General features: G+C 39.3%; 1 protein-coding gene and 1 long non-coding RNA gene across 2 annotated transcripts in view; one reads left to right on the top strand and one right to left on the bottom strand.

Annotated features, from left to right (window-relative positions):
- Nucleotides 1–3,944: 3,944 nt before the first annotated feature.
- Nucleotides 3,945–22,233, top strand: part of SLC15A4 (solute carrier family 15 member 4) — a 28,858-nt gene continuing 10,569 nt past the window's right edge. The window contains exons 1-5 of the mRNA XM_010115945.2: nt 3,945–4,594; nt 12,647–12,942; nt 13,801–13,969; nt 14,985–15,062; nt 17,842–18,010. Of these exons, the coding sequence (XP_010114247.2) occupies nt 4,025–4,594; nt 12,647–12,942; nt 13,801–13,969; nt 14,985–15,062; nt 17,842–18,010 (1,282 nt within the window). The 5' untranslated portion in view covers nt 3,945–4,024. The remainder of the gene's footprint in view (nt 4,595–12,646; nt 12,943–13,800; nt 13,970–14,984; nt 15,063–17,841; nt 18,011–22,233) is intronic.
- LOC147598576 (uncharacterized) lies at nt 6,258–21,113 on the bottom strand. The gene is made up of 3 exons (XR_015260425.1): nt 20,918–21,113; nt 15,511–15,594; nt 6,258–6,364 (listed from the first exon to the last, which is right to left on the bottom strand). It is a non-coding gene; the product is annotated as an uncharacterized LOC147598576 (long non-coding RNA).

Genomic DNA, 22,233 nt, shown 5'->3' with positions numbered 1-22,233 from the left:
CTTGATCTAACAGAAAACTCACCTTTTTTTGCTTGTATACTTCTAATCTGGTCTGCTTCCCTGATGTAATTCACCACAGGGCCACACAGAAGCTTATGTTTCCCCCAAGGCTGTAGAAGATGGGCAAATGTGGTCTCCAAATTGCAGTGCCTGTTTATTGTGGCTTAAATTACTTTTCAGATCTCAGTGCCAGGTAGAGGGAGAAAAAGATGCCACATACAGAGAAAAGCTCTTAAATTTAATAATTTTTAAAATAGTAGTTCTTCAAATAATTTGTGTGGATCTCTGAGGATGACAGGTTTCGGGAACTGAGGGTTTAGAAGTGATAAAGATATATGCTGGAGTGTATTCTGGCAAATTGTAAGCATTTTGGTACGCTGGCTCCCATTTTGCTAATAGGTCGTGATGCTGTAGAGCTATGTTCAACTGTCTGCATCTCACCAAGTTATCACTTAGAAAAAATTCAGCACAACATCTTTAAGACCATTTTAAACTCCATCCAAACTAAAAAAGACAGCTACAACTTAGAAGAGCAACAGATCTTGCATAAATGCCAAAAATAGCATAAATGCTAATTTAAGGGTAGGCAGGACTGAGCTATTTTCATCACCATTTTAGAAAGCGTTTCTGGCATGAAATCCCTGCCCCACTGAAATGTAGAGGGCTTTTGTCAATCCAGCCAGGATTCTAGCCCTGAAGTTTGTTCCACTGCAAGTGGCCTCTATGAAGCATATTTGGGCTTCTGAAAGCACTTAACCACCCCCACATCTAGCACCAGCCATCTCTGTTAGCCACTGCTGCCCAACCGTCAGTCAAACAGACCTGTAACGTCCCACACGGACTGCATGAAGCTTGTGCAGCTGCCTTGCAGTCTCCTGACACATTGCTACTCTCATGAGATCCCACCTGGAGTACTGCATACAGCTCTGGACCCCCAACATGAGGATGTGGACCTGCTGGAGCGAGTCCAGAGGAGGCCATGAAGATGTTCAGAGAGCTGGGCAAATAATGCGCTTTGTTCTCAGCAAGGACAGGCTGAGAGAGTTGGGGCCATTCAGCCTGGAGAAAAGAAGGCTCCAGGGAGACCTTATAGTAGCCTTCTAGCACCCATAGGGGGCCTACAGGAAAGATGGGGAGAAACTCTTCAGCAGGACCTGTTGGGACAGGACAAGGGGTGATGGTTTTAAAATAGGAGGTAGATTCAGATAAGATACAAGGAGAAAATTTTTTACACTGAGGGTGGTGGAACACTGGAACAGGTTGCCCAGAGAGGTGGTAGATGCCCCGTCCCTAGAAACACAGCACAGCTCATCCAGCTGTCATCTGGGTACATTGCACCAGGAAAGGTTGGCAGTGTGTGTGTCAACCAAGAAGCACAGCTTGCCCTCTTGCTGCAGCCCTGTACCAAAAACAGCCTAGGTAATCCCAAATGGGAACATTCCCTAGTTGCACGGCCTAAAGCATGATACGTGACAATCCTCAGAAAGTCATGTTTTGACTTAAAAGGAAGCTGTGGTTTTCATATCAGCTCTTACAAATAGCTTGGCCGTTGTAACTTTTCACTGCTATCTCTAAAACCAGACAATAGCTATGCAGCACATTTAGCTTCTAACACACACACAAAAAAAAAACCCCAAAAACTCAAACATCAAAGTAAGACAAGGCCTGTTCCATGAGACAAATGAAGAAACTTAACCAATCATCTGGGAAATAAAGAGAAAGTGAAGGAAACATTCAAAGAGGTCTTAACATTTTATTACTATTTATGGTAACTCTGATTTTCAATACTATATAGGCCTTAACTAACAAAATTAAAAATCTACAACTCTCCAGCATTAAGTATTGTGTCTGTGAAGACAGGTACACGCACTGATGTACCTCTGTCTAGAAACAGGTGCATTCATTGTATTCACAGAAAGGGTCATGGATGTATCTTCATGAAGAAGTTGTGAACACGCTGTAGCTAAGTGTTCCTGTTTGGAGGAAAATTAAAAATCACCTTCCTGAAACTGCCATACTTCCAGAGAAAGTGTTCAGGTTACAACAGCAGCTTTTGAATTTTAGTGACAGTACCTACTGCTCAATACCTGATGATTTAAATAACATTTTGTAACGCAAATTTCAAATACTAGTCAGCATTGTGAGGTGCTTGTAACAGCTGTTGGGTAGGCCAACATAAAAATCTCACCCCACTCGCTAAGGTAAATTATGAAGGGCCTGGAATGTGACATCTGCATTTATTAAAACACACAATAATGCAAAATTACTTAATCACTTTGTATTAATTTGCATTACTTAATGCAAAATGCTTCATTACTTTGTAGTCTCTAGGAAATACTACTAGACCCCTTAGAAAACCTGAAGTATAATTTTTTAAATTACAGAATCAGTCGTGTTACAGTAGTTCACAGGGAGAGATCTCTGTGCAGCTAGGTGCATTTTCCTCATTGTCCTTTGTCATGAATTTTAATTAGTTAAGAGAGCAAATATATTTCATAAGTCATTTTTATGGCATGCGCTATTTACAAAGGCCTATCATTAAATGAATATATTTACTTTTACAAGCATCACTTTGTCAATTGCCAACGCTGTTCCAGAAATTTTAAGTCATACCTAGATGTTGGGTGTAACTATATGATGTCAAGCAATTTACCTTTTTCATTGAAAACACGCAACCAGGAGTCTTTCCCACTTTGTTCTGGCCAAAATTAGGACTTTGAGATCTTCTGTTGAAGACAATTACGTGTTTTCACGACCTTTACCTCCACATACGTAGTGGTGGAACATCAGAACATGTTAGGGCTCTGATCCTGAAACCACCAATGTATGTTTTCTCATTTCAGTCACGCGCTTTGTTCCATCAAAATCGCGCCTTCGCTCTCCACACGTATTTAAGACATATTCTCACAGGAAGGGGTACACCTCAGACAGACACAGCGAATGCCAAGCACCAGATGTGCAACACCAGCCAGCCGGGGCAGCGGTGCCGGGGCAGCTCCGCTACCCGTGACACCGCAACACGGACAGGACGAGTAATTTACAACACACATACACGTTTTTCTGCAGGATTGCCATTTCACTGGGACAATCCTCACTTTTACTTTTCCAACCGAGAAGCAAAGTAGGGAAACAAACCCCATTTTAATTTCACTGCTCTTGTTATTGCTGGATAAACATCAGGAGAAAATGAGGGCCCTCACAGATGCCAGCGCTGAGCCTATGTCGTTAGTAAAGCCACACAGCTCCAGTTAATGCATAAATGTAATCCCCAGCCTGAGCTAACGCAGGAAACAACCATCAGATCAATTTTCCCTGCTGCAGCCTCCCCCCTGCCCTCTTAACCCCGCCCGGCATCCCAATGAGGGCGGCGGGGGAAAACCTGCGGGGAGAGAGATGCCGCCTCCCTTCCCCGCTGAAGCCCCGCACACTCGGAGGTGTAACCAAGGCCCGCCCCAGCAAGGATCCGCCCGCTGAGGCTCCGCCCAGCAAGACCCAGCCCGGCCCGGCAAGGCTCGGCTGGACAATGCCCCCGAAGGCTCGGCCCGGCCCGTCACGGCCTGGCAACGTTCAGCCGCTCCGACAAGGCTCCACCCGGCATGGCCTGGCCCGGTCCCGCCCGGTTCGGCCCGGCCCAGCCCGGCAAGGATCGGCTTGGCTTGGCTTGGCCCGGCCTGGCAAGGCTCGGCTCGAGGGCCCCTCTGACAGCCGGTACCTCCGAGCGAATCCGCCCCTCACCTTCCGGTCCGCCATGCCCCGCCCCTATTTAGCCCCGCCCCCTCTCTAGCCCCGCCCCGCCTCTGTCGTCGCTCACCGCAGCCCAGCCGTCCACGTGACGGCGCTGCCGACAGAGCGACGGCGCCCTCAGCCAATGGCGGCCGGCCTTCCCCCCCCCCGCGCGGGCAGGGCGGGTCGGGCCGGGCCCCGCCGCTCGACCGCGGCGAAGTTCCCTCAGGGTGGGTCGGGACGCGCGGCGGGGCCGCGGTGGGGCCGGGAAGGAGTCGCTGCCGCCGCCGCCGCCGCCGCCATGGAGGAGGCTGAGCCGAACGAGCGCAGCCCCTTGCTGAGCAGCGGCGAGCGCGGGCGGGCCGCGAGCAGCGCTTTCCACGGGCGGCGGTTGGCCTGCGCCGCCGTGCTGCTGGCCGAGCTGCTGGAGCGAGTGGCCTTCTACAGCATCACCTCCAACCTGGTGCTCTTCCTCAACGGGCCTCGCTACGGCTGGGAGGGGGCCCAGGCCAGCCAGGCCCTGCTGCTCTTCATGGGCATCACCTACCTGGTGTCGCCTTTCGGTGGCTGGTTGGCTGACGCCCTCCTGGGCAAGTTTGGCACCATCCTGCTCAGCATGGCGCTCTACCTGCTGGGCATGCTGGCCTTCCCCGTCATCGCCGCGCCGCACACGCGCCAGGGCCTCTGCGGGGACATCCCCTTGTTCCCTGTAGAGAACTGCTCCTCTCCGGCGGGCAATGCCACCATGGCGCCTTGCTCCCAGGTGGGAGCCACCCGCTACTGCGCCACCGCCACCTTCATCGGACTGGTCCTCGTGGGGCTGGGCGTCGGGTCGGTCAAGGCCAACATCACCCCTTTTGGGGCGGACCAGGTCAAGTATTATTTAGCAAGCTGCTGAATCGGTTGTGGGTGCTGATCTGAAGCAGGGGATGGCTGTCAGTCACGCAGAGGGGCTTGCCTTGGTGGGGTGGACAGCGCGCCTACTCATTCACATCTCTGTAGGTGTTAGGTCTCAGAGGGGATCAGATTGTCCAGCTTTGTTCCCCGTGTAATGTGAGCTGTTAAGTTGTACTCTGATATAATTTTGCTGTCTGATCTCTTAGGACCCTTGGTTTCCTGGTAGCCCTGGCTTACATGTGGTACCTTTTTTGGCTAAGCCATCACCATCTTGAGGAGTTGTGCTGAGTACTTAAGGCCATTAAGTGGACTGTTAATTATCCTCATAGTTAATTTGACCTCTGAGCTCATCAGGTAAAATATTGGCTGTACACTGCAGCTTTGACAAAGATAACATGGGCCTTCTGGGGCAGTGGTCAGAGGCCTTTATTGTCCTGTGATAAACGAAGGCTAGAGAACAAACAGTTTTTTGTGCTTTAGGTATTCTCCATGTACTGCACTGTGCCCTTGAGTGGTATTTTTGTGCAGGCTGATGTTGCGCCAGATGACGGGTATGAAGGTGCTCTCAACATGGTAAACATATTACCTGGGCTGTTCTCAGAAGGATGTGTCCTGTCAAATGACCTTTCTCAGATCCACTTCAGTGCTATCATTCATTGGATCGGCACTGCAGAACCAAGTGGCTTTACATAAAATACTTGAGAGACAGCTCATAGTTCAGTATCAGCTGGAATGCACTGCTGCATGTATGTTTTACAATCATAGGCTAAGGTAGTATGCTGACTGTGGATGTTGAATTGGAGTATAATTTCTGCTTTAGAAATTGAGAATTTCAGAGGCTTTGATACTGAGCAGCTTTTCTAAACAAACTGTTCTTGGTGACAAAGCAAGGAAAGTACCTCCGATCCAGATGCATGTCTGTTTACTGGCCCATTGAGGTTTGGCTAGTGCAGGTATCAGAAATGCCATGAAATTATTTGTGAGAGGTAGGATCTACCATAATATCTTTGCCAAACATACCTCTGTTGTCTGCTGTGCAGTTTACATTTATCATTCTTTGGCATTTCAGATATTATAAATTCTGGAGTTCTGGGTGAAAGGCAGTATATAAATGTAAAACATTATTATAACCTAGGATTGTGTGTCCCCAGTGTATTGGTTCTGTTTAAGCCAGCATGAGCCCATCAAGTGAAATAGCTTCAATATGACTTTATCTTGTAAGGTGTTTTTCAAAACTGACTGCTTATCCCCAGAACACTTTATGAACATTAAATATAAGAGATAAATAATGGCAAGAGCAGAGCAAAGGAAGAACTATTGCCAGTGGAAGTGTAGCTGTTGTACCTGGATTTTTTTGAAGGCTTTCCCCCCAAGGATTTAACGGAAAGCAGTTTTTGGCTAGGTTAGCAGATAATTCACAGTGATTCATATAGGTGAAGCAAAAGAAATACTCATTTCTGGTTCATAATAACCAGTAGAACTCTGCTGAGGACTGAATTTTCCCCCTTCTCTGTTTTTCTGGCTTATCTATTGTTAAATGTATTACAGCATACCGCTTACCTTGCGCAGTTTTGGGCCCTCTTGAGTGCCTTCTCCCTGCGTAGGAATGTAGCAAACTGCTGGGTAGATGGATATGTATTGCTGGGAATAAAGTCTGTTTCCTAGAGTCACATTCCTGGGAGGCCAGAACACAATGCAAGCATGTTTTGGCTGCACATGTGCTGATAAGAGTTGTCCTCTTTCCCTTAAATACCAAACAAAGGAAAATATGAATTGTATATCATGTACTTGATCTGACATAACCCACCTTTCAGATATTGTTAATTACATTTCATTGCCAATCTCTTAAAAAATACCACGTACATTTTTCAGTTTTAACAGATGATCCATAGTTTGGGTGGAGAACCTAAACATAGTGAGGGTTTTTTTATCTAGAAGAAAAGAATAACTTTGTGGAACATTGGAATTCCGATACTTATTTTTCTATGAGTTTAAAAAGATGTAGTTTCTTAATTTCTGTTAAATGGATGCTTTTAGAAGTGCTGTTACAAGAGACTAAGCCAGTCAGCTTAGCAAAAAAAAAAAATATCAGTTACTGTAAACCAGGTACAAACCAGCTTTACTTAATTGTGTTTATAAATAAGAGCAGTTTTTCTAGAAGTTCCAGATTAATCTTTCAGACAGATCTAAATCTGAACTGATGGTTCTCAGAGTAGTGTTAGTAATCATGTGATGTGTATAACCTGGCACTTTCCAGTTCCCCTTCTAAGTGTAAGTGTTTTGCAGTCACTTCCTGTTCTATGTGGCAGTTTGTGACTTTCTGCAGTTAGGAAACAATATGACTGTCCCTCGTTATTGGGAAAGCTGGTTCAGCTTCAACGTTAAAGCCAACGTTAGCAGTAGACTACTGATCTAGTATCAGCTATTGTCATTGTTCTAATTATAGATGAATCTCTCTTAGGGCTATGGTGATTAGAGATGCTAGTTTTAACCCACAGTATGTCTTCTTTCTTAATTGTCATTATAGCCATTAAATCTATCACTCCATAACCTGCCAAAAATCTTCTAGCTCTGCTAAAACCGTTGTTGCCAGAGGCAGGATGCTGATAGAAATTGTTGATGTGAAGATGGCTTTAGAGTGATTTTTCAACCTTTAAAAATTCATTTCTTTATTTGTAGAACTTAGATTTTCCAAGCTCTAGGGAAGGATGGAGGACTATATATAAAGAATTGAAGGTCACTAAGTGCAAGTTACTTTGTTGTTGTTGAGGAGACTCTGGACGTCTTAAGCCTCTGTAGATAACAGTTTGAAAACTGAAGTTGTGGCATTCACATGGGCAATACTAATTTGTTTGTTTTTTTCCAACAGAAACAGAATAGATATGACAGTAGTGAGAGGAAGCAGGCTTTAAATGTGGACTGACCAAACTTCAGCATAAAAATTTGAAATTGTGTAGCAACTGAGTAGTACAGTATAGCTCTGTTACTGAGCTCTCTCCAGGGGCTGTCACAGAATAACTGGTGTCTGTAGTGATGGATTAGAAGGTCAGAATTCTGTAAGAGTAAATTTGACCGTGGAAAACTTGTAATTTTTTTTGTAGGCTAAGGAGAAAGGCAAGCGTCTACGTTTTCATCTTTGCTGTGTTGTGTGGCTGCTCGCATAGTTGGCTGGGATAAGTTTGGGGGTTTTTGTTACATTTGTTTCTTGTGACTGTCAGTTGACTGCAGGAACAAATGAAAACTGCAGATCTCAGTAACTTTTAAATAATGTTTTTCCTTTTACATGAGTCAAATAGGTCATTGCTTTGGATCTGTCATGATGTGAAGAGGGGGAGAAGGAAGATTATGGCATACTGGAACTCTGAAATGTGGGAGTTTAAGAAATACTTGATCATTAGCAGATGATGTCAGAAATCAGATGTCACAGTGGAATGGCAGGTACCAGACAGGCACTAGCTGCAGCAAAAATAAGAAATCCTGTGGATAACTGTTTCTTTGAAACTGACCTAGTTGCAGAGAGCTAGGAAATTACTTTGTGACAAAGTAAAGCATCTAAATGGAGAAACTATGGAGACGCAATGATGCTTGTATAGATTCCTGGCTCTTTACATAAAAATCAGGAGAATCTAACAGAATTTTAATGTTTGAGCTATATAATATTTTTGGTTTCAAGCTGTACAAACTGCTTTGGTTAGTACTTGGATCATCTCCTAAGAAAGATGTTGATGTTGACAAATCAAGAGGTGGGATAATTCAGCGAGTGATCTTTCTTCTAAGTCAGAATGAGGTCCAAGTATTAACTTCAGGGACAGCTGTGCTGTGGCAGTTCCTGTCACTCAGATCTTTGTCATGACTTTTCATCAGGGGGTGTAACTAAAGATCTAGTTACTCTTTCTCTCTTTCTCTGTTTTAGTTGTGTTTAAAATTTAGTTCTGAATGTAAGATGTTAACCTAAGTGGGTTTAGAGTATGGCAGTGCAGAGTTACACAGCTGATGTGTCCTCTGCTGGAAGTGACCATAAATAACCTAACGATGACACAATTCCCATAACATAGTGTTCCAGACACTCAGGATTCTTTAGCATGAAAACTTTGGTCATAATTACATCTCATCTGACCATAATCAATCTGATATAAGTGCTTTGTATTAGAAATTTTGATTTTGAGAACTGTTCCTTTACTATTTTGAAATTCAGTGCTGTGTAGGTCCCAGTTATAAAACTCAGAATGTCACTGTGCTTTGCATTCTGCATTTGGATTAATTATTTGTAAAGGATAGTTATCAGATATATCAAGAACAGCTTTGGAAAACCCAAGTGTTAGGTTAGATTTTCCGTTGCAAAAAAGTATGTTAGATGTCTTGAAAGTAGCAAGATTATTTTATTTCCTCTTTAGAGGCCTACCTGAAAGCAGGCAGCATCTGGCCAATGACCGACAAAGAAGCTGTGGCTGGAACACTTACAGTTGCTCATTTCCTTCATTTCTTTATTGGTGGGGTTTTTTGGTGTGGGTTTTTCTTTTTTTTTTTTTTGGGGGGGGGGGGGGTTGAGGGAGGCTGTGGTTTGAACTTTTTTTTTCTTTTTTTTTTTCTTTATTTCTTTTTTTTTTTTTTTTAAATTAAAATTTGCCCTGTAGTTTAAAAAAGGAAAATTTAGGGCGATTGGGATGCTACTTGTACTGAACAGGAGGTCATTCTGTATTTTTGTTAAAGTAGAAGGATCATTCCTTAGTGTTCTTGGAGAACATTTAGTAGGAAAAAAAAGGTGTGAAAGGTTTGAAGAATGCAGAAAAGTGAACTGGAGACTCAGGACTGGATATTATGCAGTTGGAGTTGATCTAAATAAGTGACAGTTGTCCAACACTGGTAAATTCTGTGGAAAATGTCTGAATCTGAGCTCATTTGCAAAACAATATGTTACCTAGAGCTAATAAATTTTGTGTATTAGATACTTGCCAATGTTGTTTGAGTCAGGGCTTCTTTGAAACAGTTTCACTACAGTGTTTTTGTTCAGTGATTGGAAGGCTGGCACTCCACCCATGGCATTTTGCTGATATTGTTTGCATTTTCCTGTTGTAAGGAGTCTGACTAAAACATGGTAAATCTAAGAAGGTGACCTTTGCGTACGTTTTAGGCACTACTACTGGTTTTAAGCTGTTCTGTTGTGATGGAGACAAAATCTTTTAAGCATATCTATTTTGACTTTCAGTGCAGGGATGTGGAACCCTTAGCCCTCAGGAGAGATTCAGTCCAGGACCCACACTGTACTTGTGCCGTTTATGTGCATCATATTCCTGCTGCAGTTGCTGGTAGGATGTTAAGAATATAATGAAATCGAGCAGAGGGAGTGATAGATTTTTCTTTCTGCTTGGGTGATTGAAAATAATGCAAGCATAAGGGGAAAAGGGAGAATTCCTGCAGTTTTGTGAAAAAATACTTGTCCTTGATAAAAATACAATAATAAGAGTCTAACATGGTTTTCTTCTTCTTAGTCCCTTATTAAAATGTAGCATCTACTTAGGAAGAGAGTAAACCAATCTATTTTGTGCTGTCACACGGCTCAAACAATAGCAAGCTGAGTGAAACTTTGAGAATTCTGCTGTAAATGTAATATAGTTAGAATTTTGGGTAGCTGATGTGGTGTTTGAAATGAACTACAAGGATTGCCTTCTAACTCTACCATGTTTTCTGGTTTTGGTAAGACATCTGCATAGTTCTTCCACTTTATAAGATATTCCACCAGCTAGTTCAGTGTGATTTTTTTTTTTTTTTTTTTATTAAGTTCTGAATGTGTGCCAATAAAATGCCACAGCAGCATTTCAGACATGGCTGTGATGTGATTTTTAGTGTGTACATATACTTTGATAAGGAAGCAGAAAATGGAGTCTTTTCATTGTCATTCTGTGGTGTGTCTGTCCCTTGAGCGCTGCATTCCTTTTTGGTCACTGTTTCAAAAGAGGTGTTGGAGATGGAGAAGGAAATTTCAGGGAAGGGCCCCAGACACGGTCAGTAGTTTCCATGCACGGAATCATGAAACAGTCTACAGTGTCCTGTCTCTGAAAGAGCAGCTAGAAGGAAGATGTGGCACTGGTTTGTGGAAGCAATGGTCAGGGAGAGAGAGAGAGAGAGAGGGAGAAATGGACCAGGGATGGGATAAAGGTCTGCTATTGTTTTCTGGACCTAAGTAAAATGAGTGAGGCTAATACAGGGCAGGTTCAAAGACAAATGGAGGTGGTTATTCCCACTGTGTAATTAGCTGGGGAACTCCTTGCCACAGGATATTATGGATTCTAAGAGCTGACCTGAGTTCAGAGGCAGGCTGGACAAGTTCATGAAGAGATCTGCGTTTATTAAGGAGATAGAAACCATCCTTGGTTCAGGAAGTTTCTCAGGAGCTCAGGGTTGGAGGCTGGGATAATACTTAATAGAAGCAACATGCTGTGCTCACCTTGTTCTTACCCTTATCAAAATTTGCTTTCATCTCCCACCTTTTCTTTGCATAGATGTGAGCAAGGTCATTTGTAAGAAGAAGGACGGGAAGTCATCTTCCTTGCAGAAAGTATAAGAGAACTGAGACTTTATGATGAAGAAATGGAAACTTCATAAAATAGATTGCAAACTCTTTACATAAGTTGGAGCACTGTGTTTGCTAATATCCGGCTGCTGTTTGGGGTGTAGAAGGAATTCCTAGCTTGATGCAGGTGATAACTGTTAAAATTAGGAAATAAGTACCGAGTTGAAACTGGAAAGGAGAATTTATTGAGTTTAAGCTCTGAGATTGTATTTAACATGCTAACAGACCTCCTTAAATGCCTAATAATGCTATTATATATGTATAGGAATAGATGCCGTAGTAGTCCTTTTGTTAGCCTTGGTTAACTGATACAGATGGCTTTGTGCACCTCTGAGAAACTTGAAGCGGTAAATCAGAACTGACGACGTTAAAAACTTATTTCAAGACATAGCCTGCTTTTTGTATTACAAACTTTTGAAGATCTGGCAAATGAGGAAGGGAAACTTGCAATTAGAAATAAAAAACAACTGACTCAGCAAGACTGGTGCATGGCACTGACTTGTTAGTCACTGTTAATCACCTTTCAGTCATAAAACAGTGACAAATATGGTATTATGGATTCTTCTACAGGCTAGTTGATCTTTTTAATGTATTTCAAATTTTAACTTGCATAATTTGTTTTACATCACATCTTATGAGTGATGCTGGGTTCCTGTGACTTAATTACAAAACATGGGGTGACTTATGATAGGCAATACAGAAGAAAGAGTGATGGGGAAAACTGTACAGGGTAATTCAATAAACCAGGGATGTCTTTACTTTCACTGGAGAGACATTGAGAGCTTCAAGCAAAAAAATAGCACTATGAACACTGCTGACTAAACAGAGGGATAAATGTTTACAGGGGCCTTGTGACACCTGAGGCAACCCAAATTTATTTATTTATTTTTTTTTTTAAAGGCCAAAATGGCAAGCCTTCAATTTGTGTTCTGATGAGAGGCATTAGGACTGTGTTAAAATTTAAATTTGTGCTTTAATTACCAAGTAGTCATTTGAGGCTTAGAAAATGGAATATGGTTAACTGTTATATGTATACAGTTGGAAGAAGCAATTATTACAATGCTAATACAGGAATTTTTAGGTAGCTTAACGGGTTTTTTTTACTAAAAAAAAATAGTTATTTCAAATTCTGTGGACATTAATCTGAGTGAGCTTTGTCTAGAGAAATGACCAAATGAGAGACAGGGCAGTAGAAATAATAACAGTCTCTATGGGGAAGCTATGTACTTTAGTATTGTGTGGCTTTCTTATCCTTATGCTGAAATTCTAGAAGGTCATTGATACAATGGGGTAACTCAGTAAGGTGTCATTTCGTCAAATACCATGCTAAGTCCAAAATACTTAAATCTTTTCAATATGACTCTAAAAACTCTTCAGTGCATTGAACTTGATTGAATTTATAAACAGGCTTAATTTCCTTCAGAAACTTAATGACTTGTTTTTAATCTTTTCCAGGTCAAAGATCGGGGTCCAGAAGCCACAAGAAGATTTTTTAATTGGTTTTATTGGAGCATTAATTTGGGAGCTATTCTCTCTCTGGGAGGCATTGCATACATTCAACAGAATGTGAGCTTTGTTATTGGATATAGTATCCCAACAGTGTGCATTGGGATTTCGTTCATGGTTTTCTTATGTGGTCAGAGTTTCTTCATCACAAAACCACCTGATGGTAGTGCCTTCACAGACATGTTTAAAATTCTTGCATATTCTTGTTGCTCAAGAAAGAGACATGTGGAACGTTCAACTAATAGGTTTGTAATGAGCTCTTTTGTACAGTCTGAATTGAGTGACTCAGCCTAAGAGCTGGAACTAGTTAGTTGAAACTAGCTGGCAGTAAGTCACACTACGGAATACGCTAGAATAGGCAGTTTTGCTTTGAGAACTGGAACTGGACAATTGGAGTCCTGGAGATACTTTCTGGGAGTTCTTGGATGAAAGAGAGGCACGTTTTGAGATCACCACATCTCCATGCTGCAAGATAGTCTGTTGTTTTCAATTCAGTTGAATGCTATGTATGGCCAGTTCCGAGTTTCTGAAAGTAACGTAACCTAAGTACTCTGCTTTTAAGCATTGGTTAATTTTCTTCTCTGCTTAGATATGTTTATGGGACACCTTCTGATTTGAAAAACACTATTATCTACATTTAATGTTGTAAATGGCTTGATGGGCAACCAAAATGTGCTTTTTGCTTTCAAATGGTGACTCCACTGTTAAGAGATGCCCCTGGAATACTGGTGGCTGGATTTAGTCACTGATGATAAGAGATGTCAGGTGCTTCCACTGCAACAGACTTTCATGTACTGAGATTCAAAACCAATTCAATTAATTAGAATAAGTTGTATTTTGAGATACTTAAGTTCTGCATATTGCAGTGCCAATTATTTATGTATGATGGGGAGGATGGGAAATAAGGAAAGTTTTATAATGGACATTTTCAGCTTGTTCTTTCACCTGCTGATGATCCATTCTGGCCTAGTTGTTTTACTGTAACTTACATGAGTAATTTATTTTGGAAATGCATGAGCTTTTTATAGTGAAGTGTCACAAGATTGCCAGTTATGTCAGTTTTTGTTGTTGTTTAACAAAATGTTTCAAATTCTTTTCAAAAGCGAAGGCCAGGGAGTGCTTCAGCAACCTCGCAAGCAGAGCCTGTTTGAGATGGCCAAGCTGTCTCATGGGGGCCCATTCAGAGAAGATAAAGTAGAAGATGTGAAAGCTCTTGTCAAGATTATCCCTGTCTTTTTGGCTTTAATACCTTACTGGACAGTTTATTTTCAAGTGAGTAGTTTCAAATGGTTACATTTTTATTTTACATGTCTAAAACCGATAATTTCTCCCAGTTGAATTTGAAAGGTCCTGGGGCACTAGCACTAAGTTGCAGTCCTGAGCCTGTGTTACAAATCTAACTCCTGTCTGAAAATAACCTGCCAGAGCACTTACCTGGAGGAAACACACAAAAGCTTTTTGAGGGGAACCGTTCTATAACGTTTACTTACAGTTAGCATTCAGTAGCTGTTATTCTAAAGAAGATGAATATTGAAGAGGATTTTTCAGAACTCTGCTATTGACAGTTTGACTTAATGCTCATGTGTTCAGTAATGTTAACTACTTGTCTTTCACACACCTGGGGTTGCATCTCAGGAATCACTTTAATAATATTATGTTAGGAAAAATAATACTGGGTGATAGTATCTTCTGAGGTTTTCTTTATTTGCTACATAAAATTGTTGTGGAAAGCTGTATTAGCTTACCAGTATGCCAAAGTATCTCATTTCACATTTTTCTGGGAGCTCTTTCATAAATATGAAACTTACCCTGAGTTGAGAGATGAAAAATGGCTACTAAGAATACATTTTGACTTAAGATTAGAAAATAAAATCATAAAAATGACAGTTAAAACTAACTGTTCAAATTAACATGTCTTAAATATTGCACTTTGTTTCATCTTGCAGTTGGTTCAGATATGTCAGAGTAAGTGGTCTAGATTTCATTTTAATGAATTCCTTTCTGGTTCTTATGTCTTGATGAGAATAATTAGGATAGCAAATATGTTTGGGGGGTAAAATATGCAGAAGTTGTTTTTAAAATCGCATGAATGATTCTTTGTGCTTTTAGTAAAAATAAATGTAAGGATTAAAAAAAAAACTTTCAGTGTTCTAGCAACAATTCCTTTTGTTTTGCTCTATTAGCACTGTACCTCTGGTATAATCTTTGTTAATTATTAAAAATGTAAAAATACCTTGCTCTCAGTACTCTTGTCCAAGTAATCTCAACTCATCTTTCCTAATGCTAGATGCAGACAACATATGTACTGCAAAGTCTCCATCTGAAAATTCCTGAAATATCAAATGACACCAACTCTATTCATACGGTAAGCAGGGCAAAACAAGTGAAAAGTATGTTTTCTTTACTTGAAATGCAAAATAAGTAAGTATTGTACAAAAAACCCAGGAAGTTAACGTAGTGACCTAAGGGGAATCACTGGCCAAAGACATTGGGCATTTAGAAGCATGACACATAATGCAGAGATTTTGGCATACCTACTGGTATGTGGAGTTCACACCATCCTGTTTTGAATGTATTCAGATAACTTTCACTGCTTTAATTAAGAGTGTCTTTGTCCTTCAGTGGACAAAGTATGATCTTTGAAGAAATCTTCTAACTCTATATGCCCTAAGCTTTCAAAGTTGTAAGTAGTACAAAAGCATTGCTACAAACTCAGTAGGAATACCCATATTTAACTGAAACATCAGTATTTGCAAATTTGGAATCTGAGATACATTTGTAACTTCATACAGCTTAATCAATATTCACTTTACCTTGAATCAGGTTAGCACGTTGAAGGAAGTCATTCAATCAATATTTTCAAGAAAGGCTGGCGTCACGTAATTGCAGAAATCATACTGAGAAATAAAAACAAGAAGTAGGAATGTAAGTTACTAACAGGCTTACTAAATGTTCTTTTAAAATTAGATTTCTTCTGTTTTATTTAAAATTAATACCGATAAAACAGAAGGCCTTCAGTCTTTTTTTTTACAGAGCAAAAATAAAAAAATCGTTGTTCTTAATTTTTCTTTGAACTTGCTTGAAAACTGGAGCTGCTTCTGAATCACAGCTGAAGGCTTAATGGAGTTTAGTGATCCTGGCTAAGACCTCTAAACCAACTAAATGCTAGTTACTTAATTTGACACAGTTAAAAAATTAAAGAAAGAGTAGACTGAGACTTCTCAGTTAAACACATGCCATCAAAAAAGGATCCAAAACAAATTTCCTCAACCGAGTTCTCAGTTTGTGTATTTTTTTTTTTGCATAGCTTTTGGGCACAGAAAGCTATTGCCATTTTCACTTCAAGGTTCAGTTTTGTGGTGTTTGAATTGCATGTTCATTTAAAATAAGATATTTTCTTATTCAAAAATTGTAATTAGTCTGAGGCTTCTGGTTTAGTTGCATCGATTTTAATTGTGGACTACATTCAAGGTGATTGGTTTTTTAGCATATCCCTTATTCTACTGTAATACAGGTGAGTACGTTTAGATTTTTGTATGTAACCTGTTCTTTTCATTGAACTTTTCACATTTCTTTTTTGCTCACATATGAGAGGGGACTCTTAGTTTTTTTCTGTTATTATGAACCATGTGACTGTCTTGTTAGAACATTGTCATTGTTGGACTAGAGAAGTGAATTTTCTTTCTTCTAACAAAGTGCACACAGGACTTCAGAGTCTCATTGTCAGTCTGTTAATGCTGGTGTGATATTTGAAGCAAATGAAAAGGTGAATGGGAGAGGGAAGGAAATTGACAGTTTTTGCTAAATATTTCAAAATAAGCAAGAATTTGACTAGCTCAGCAGAATTCCCTGTTTTGGTTTGTTAGCTCAGAACAGATGCTAAATATTATTAAGCTTGGTAGAAATAGTCTCGTTCATACAGACAGGAATCTTACTGTCTAATACTGAATCCTGCAAATGAAAAAGGATGTTTGTATTACACAATACACTTCGTTCATTTGACATACATAATTTAATTTTAATTGAATTTTGTATTACATTAGTAAAACTCTGTTTCTACTGTTCTGTGGCATGGTTCTAAAAGTTCTAAGCATAATAATAGAAGATCTACAGAACCTGGCTATTAAATATTTTTCATGACTGAAGGAGGAAAAAGTTTAATTCTGTCAGACTAGAGTTTGTCACTGGAAGCACAATAGCAGGGACTATTTAATTGCATTAAATCATTTCCTAACCTTTGTGCTATTAATATTGAATTTGAATACTTTTTAAAATGTATCTTGGGATGTCTTCAGTTAAATAATCTGCACAGTTTTGTTTACTAGGTTTGATTGAGTGGCACAATCAATCATTCCTGAAACAAGTGTTCTATAACTAAAAAAAAAATCTTAACAGGAGCAAAGCTCCCAAAGGACAGTGATTTCTTTTCCATTAAACATATTTCAGGATGCATGCAGAAAAACTCAGATGTTGTGATAATGCTAATGGCCATCTCATCTTTCAAAAGGAAATCATATAGTTTTAGTTAGTTAACTTTTGTTTTAACAAAAATTAATTCAGAGTAAGGACCTAAAATAGGAGCTCTATGAAACTTTGAAATCTTAAAAAATAAGTCCTTTGCAAAACGTCTTTGCTGAGCTCTAAATTTGGTTCCTTAGAGTATTCTCTTCATTTGCCAGGTAAATTCCTATTCCTCATTTTCCTTGGAACTCTGCAGTATATTTGCTTTTGTGTAAAGAACCTTTTTGCTCTGAACACCTGATGTTTTTCAGTTCCAGCAGAAAGCGCCTACGCTATCCCCCTCAAACAGCCCCCCCTCTCAAATGACACCCACCTTGGCGTAGCTGGAGATACATTTTGAAAGTGAGAATATGCAATACTGTTGGAGTTACTATGGTGAGGAATCATTTGTGCTTCTGAGCTAACAGAATTATCAATTGCTAAATGAAATGAAAACCCGAATAGCTGAGTGTTTGTTTTCCTCAGGTTTTACACACTCTTATTTTTCCTTTCCCATGTCTGTCGGTACACTGATTTATTTTGGATCTCAGTGTTCCATCAAAAATATTTTTTCCTTTGTTAAACAATAGCAAAAAACAACCCTTAATTATGAATTTGCTAACTTAAGTTATCTGTCCTTTCAGTTTCCAGCAGCCTGGTTGACTATGTTTGATGCAGTGCTTATTCTGATCCTAATACCCTTAAAAGATAAATTCGTGGACCCCATTTTAAAGAGGAATGGCTTGCTCCCATCGTCACTGAAGAGGATTGCAGTTGGAATGTTCTTTGTAATGTGTTCTGCATTTGCTGCAGGTAAGAAAACAACTTTGAGATTTACTTGCATAGCTATTTCTTCAGCTATTTGCAACAGCATTTTTTTTAAACCTTTCTGAATCTTTAATTCAGATTATTCAGAAGTCTTTTTCATGGCATAGTTAGAATGCAGCTGCATGGATGCATTTTCTACAATGGAAGAGATTTTACCCAAAAACTTACTAAACTGTTTTGAACGTTTGTGATAAAATTGGATTGTTTTTCCTGCCTGAAACAGACTTCAAGTATACCTTTTAAAACCAACTTGTTAAGGTTTTCACATATGGTGTTACTGTCTAGTATGCTTGGTAGAGGTGAACTATTTGTTTTCTGACCATATTTTCTCAACAAATGCCTTAGCTTCATGATCGGGTTTGAGTTGCCTGAACAAAGTGTCCAGCGTTTGGACATGAGGCTGTGACTCCTCCTGAAATAAAATTTGTGGTATTATGCAAGTCTCTGTTGTCTGATTTATTAACCATTTATGTTGAAGTTGAAAATTTATTTATCCTGAAAAACAAATTAGTTCAGAAATAAGTATGTTCCTTCATATACTCTGACTTCCAAGTATTAAAAACGTGACATTTTACCTAAAATCTTTTCCCTTTATCTGAAATAATAAAGTTTAGGTTATGGCTGAACAAGAGTTTCCTCCCACTTTGGGTTTTTTCTCCCCTATCTTAATGTTCTCTAATGTTTGGGAATTACTGTAGTGTAAAATAGCTTAGCCATAGCATGAAAGGCAAAAGATGGCAACTTTGTTCAAACCATAAATCAGCTGCTTTTGAGGTGATTTAAAGTTGTTAAGCACTGCTGATGTGGAACTGAACATCTCTGAGCGATGCTTCATGGAACCTATAGCCTTCACCCAGTATCACTGTAATGAACATATTGATAAAGCATTATAGCATTAAATAAATTAATTTCAGCACTTGTAATCTCCTATATTTTAGAGAGAGGGACACTTTATATGGCTATTAAGATTTCTCTCAATGAGAGAGATAATTACCTTATTAGACCAAGGTCACTTTGTATGTGGACAAGTAAAGTTCTTAAAGCAAAGTCATTTAAACTTAAAATGGGAACGTTTCTGTTATTCCACGTTACTTAGGACACTGCTACCAGCAAAAGAAGATGATGTAAAACAGTTAAATGTCAGCTCTTTAAATAGAACCTGCTGGCTCACATATAAGTGAATTCAAAACCAGCAATATCTGTCTTTATTAGTACTGGGGAAAAAAAATGTAATGAACTATGATAGCTGAGTTAGGGAACGGTTTCATATAACAGAATTCTTAAAAATTTCAAATGCCATCTTCTTTTTTTATTGACCTACAAATATAATGCAAGATTTTGTTAGTTTGATCCTCCCCTAACTCTTCCACAGTAGAAACTGATGTGATGAATCCTTTCGGTGGTTATCTGCAATCTGGTTTGAAAGCTTAACCTTTTGGAGTAAGTTAACATCCCTTCATCATAACATGAATTTAAGACCTTCAGTTGTGACAAATTTGGGGCATAGGAAACTCTTATTTATTTCTAGTGGAGGGGAAAGTTTCTGTTGGTTTATATGTTTAATAAAATTTTTATTTTGTCATCTAATGATATTTGTAGAAGCCATATTTTAATATTCTTAAAATACAACATTACTTCCAACCATTTCTGCCTTAGAGAGAGAGATACTGATTAACATCTTAAATGTATGAAGATGTTAATATCTTAAATTGCAGTCTTGGAAATATCTTAATTAGTTGGTTTTGCCATATGTCCATTTTAACTTATTTATCTAAATGGCATTAGTTCTGGACACTACTTAGGCACTACTTGCCTATTAGATTGTTTAGATTATTTTAGATATCTTATAAACTCGGTGAGAATACAACTGATTAGATTTAATGAACATCTGCTATGCTTCATGCATTTTATCGTAAATTCTGAGCAGCAGTATTTAAAGTTATTCAACTGGAAAATCTACTTCATTTATAGAGTTTAAACAATTATAGCAAGAGCTTAAGAGTCTTTTAACTATGAAAACTGTAAGATTAAACCTGAAGCTTGTCTGTCAAAGTCTAAGAAAGAATCAATAGATTCTAGATTCTGAAGTACTCTGCTTTGATTGGCAAAGTTTGGTATATGGTAGTTATGCTCCTGTGTGACTAAGTGCCTTGGAAACCTGTTTATATTGTGAAGAGTATCAAGCACATTAAGGATCACTAGATGTTTTGAGGTGCAGTGATTTTGTGTTGAATGTATATGAATTAAATAATGTCTGAGTTCTTAGCTGACTGTACTGCTTTGTTTACATTTTAATTAAGTTCCACTCTAAAATGTTTGTCAGCTACATTAAAATCAAAACATCAAGAAACCCAGCTTTATTTTAATTACACCAGCTCTTCATAGTTCAGAGGACACTGAGGTGGCTGAAGAGCTAAAGAAAGATACTTAAAAATAAGGTGGGTAAGCGGTCACTTAAAAAGACATGAGGAAGGTAGAGAAAATGTGGTGGTCTGGCACTAAGAAGTACTAAGGTAAAGAACAGTCTTTACCTTAAAAACAGATGTTATTAAGGAAAACACTCTTTTAAAGAAATGTTTTGGGGCCTCAAGGTAGTATTTAAACAAACTTGAGTAATTTTGACCTGTTTTCCCTCTACATTTCTTGTTTCTCAGAAGATTAGACTGTAGAGCTGTAGCAAGATTTCATACTGGAATGGGTTATACAAAGTTATACATGGGTTATACAAAGGCAGCTTTCCATCCTTTTCAAAGGACTTTGTAAGTCACTTGTTAACGTGTGCTTCCTCAGTCTGATTTTTAGAGCTCTGGCTCTAACTCCCTATAATGATGAAATACAATGTTATTCTTAAGCATGTGATTTCTAGAACTTCTTGTTTAGTTATGGCCTTACCTGCAGACTGTATATAGGGACTACACGGAGCTTTCCTCATGTTTTCTTCCCAGCTTGGGTCTCTTGCCATGACCAGGACCAATAAGAAACTGGACATCACGGTATGAGGTGGTTTTGGTGAACATCAGTCATTTCCCTTGGAACACTGTCACTTAGCAGAGAGATGGGGATCTGGTTGGGCCCTTCGAGGTTTATATGTCACAGATCTGGGAAGAAACAGGGGAACAGATATTAGATTGTGCATTAGAAATTGCTTGTGCTCCTTTATATGAAAAGTGCTATCAATAACTCCAGCCAGCATCATTTTGAATGTCCATGCCATCCTTTGGCTGCCTCTAGGAAAGAAAAAGCTAGAAGTGTGGAAGCAGATGTAATCACTTGTACATGTAGAATATCCATGAAGCATCGCATCTGTCATCTAAGCCTTGTACAACTTTTTTTTGTGTAACAGGAGTGATATTTTGTGCCCCACGATTAGGTCAGATCCTGGCACAATAAGTAGACAGAGACCGAAACTGGCAAGCACTAAATGGGAGGCCATGTGTGTGTAACGCGTATTACAGGATGTAGTGTCATTGATTCAGCCTTGCTCCTCAGAATGGGTGATGAATGAGTCCACCTTATTTCCAAGGACATTGAGAGCTCTTTTATAGAGGTCCTTTCTGAGTGAAGCAGGGAGTTTTATTAACTATTAGCTATTCTGTGCATTTTATGTAATGGTGAGGCAAACCCTTTAATTAGGGCAACTTCAATAAAAACCCTACAGCATTATTTGCTATTCACTTTCTACTCTAAAATGTTGTGTTGAGCAAGCTAAAAGTTGTTGTATTTTACAGTATCATGTCTATTTTTCATTCTACTTGAAGTGCTTTCTATGCAGTGTATTGCTTGTAAAGCAAGCTCTAATGAGCTGTTTGATCTCTTGGGCTGATAAGTGTCATATAAATGTCATGATCATATTCATAGAGGGTTTTCATAGTTCTGTAGATCTGGTGTAGCCATTTAGATAAGCAAAATGACTTCTAATTTATTAATACTATGGCGGGAGATGCAGTGGTTCAACACTGCAAAGTAGTAGTTTGAAAGTGAGATTGTCTTTAAAAGAAAATAACATAGTTTGTATGAGGAAGCTCTTAGCTAATGCATCTGGAAAAGCATTGAGTATTTGTACAAGTATTGTTACTGAATAAAAATAAAATAGCTAATTTTATGGCACAAGAAGAACTGTATGTCTTGAAATAACAATAGCAAAAGTATCCTGAAATGCTTTAAATTAGGAAATAAGGAAATACACATTCTTATTTTATAATTTGTAA

The sequence above is a fragment of the Chlamydotis macqueenii genome, chromosome 17, assembly GCF_036417535.1.
Source record: "Chlamydotis macqueenii isolate bChlMac1 chromosome 17, bChlMac1.mat, whole genome shotgun sequence".
Lineage (NCBI taxonomy): Eukaryota > Metazoa > Chordata > Aves > Otidiformes > Otididae > Chlamydotis > Chlamydotis macqueenii.
This window is presented reverse-complemented; position numbering and strand designations above follow the sequence as displayed.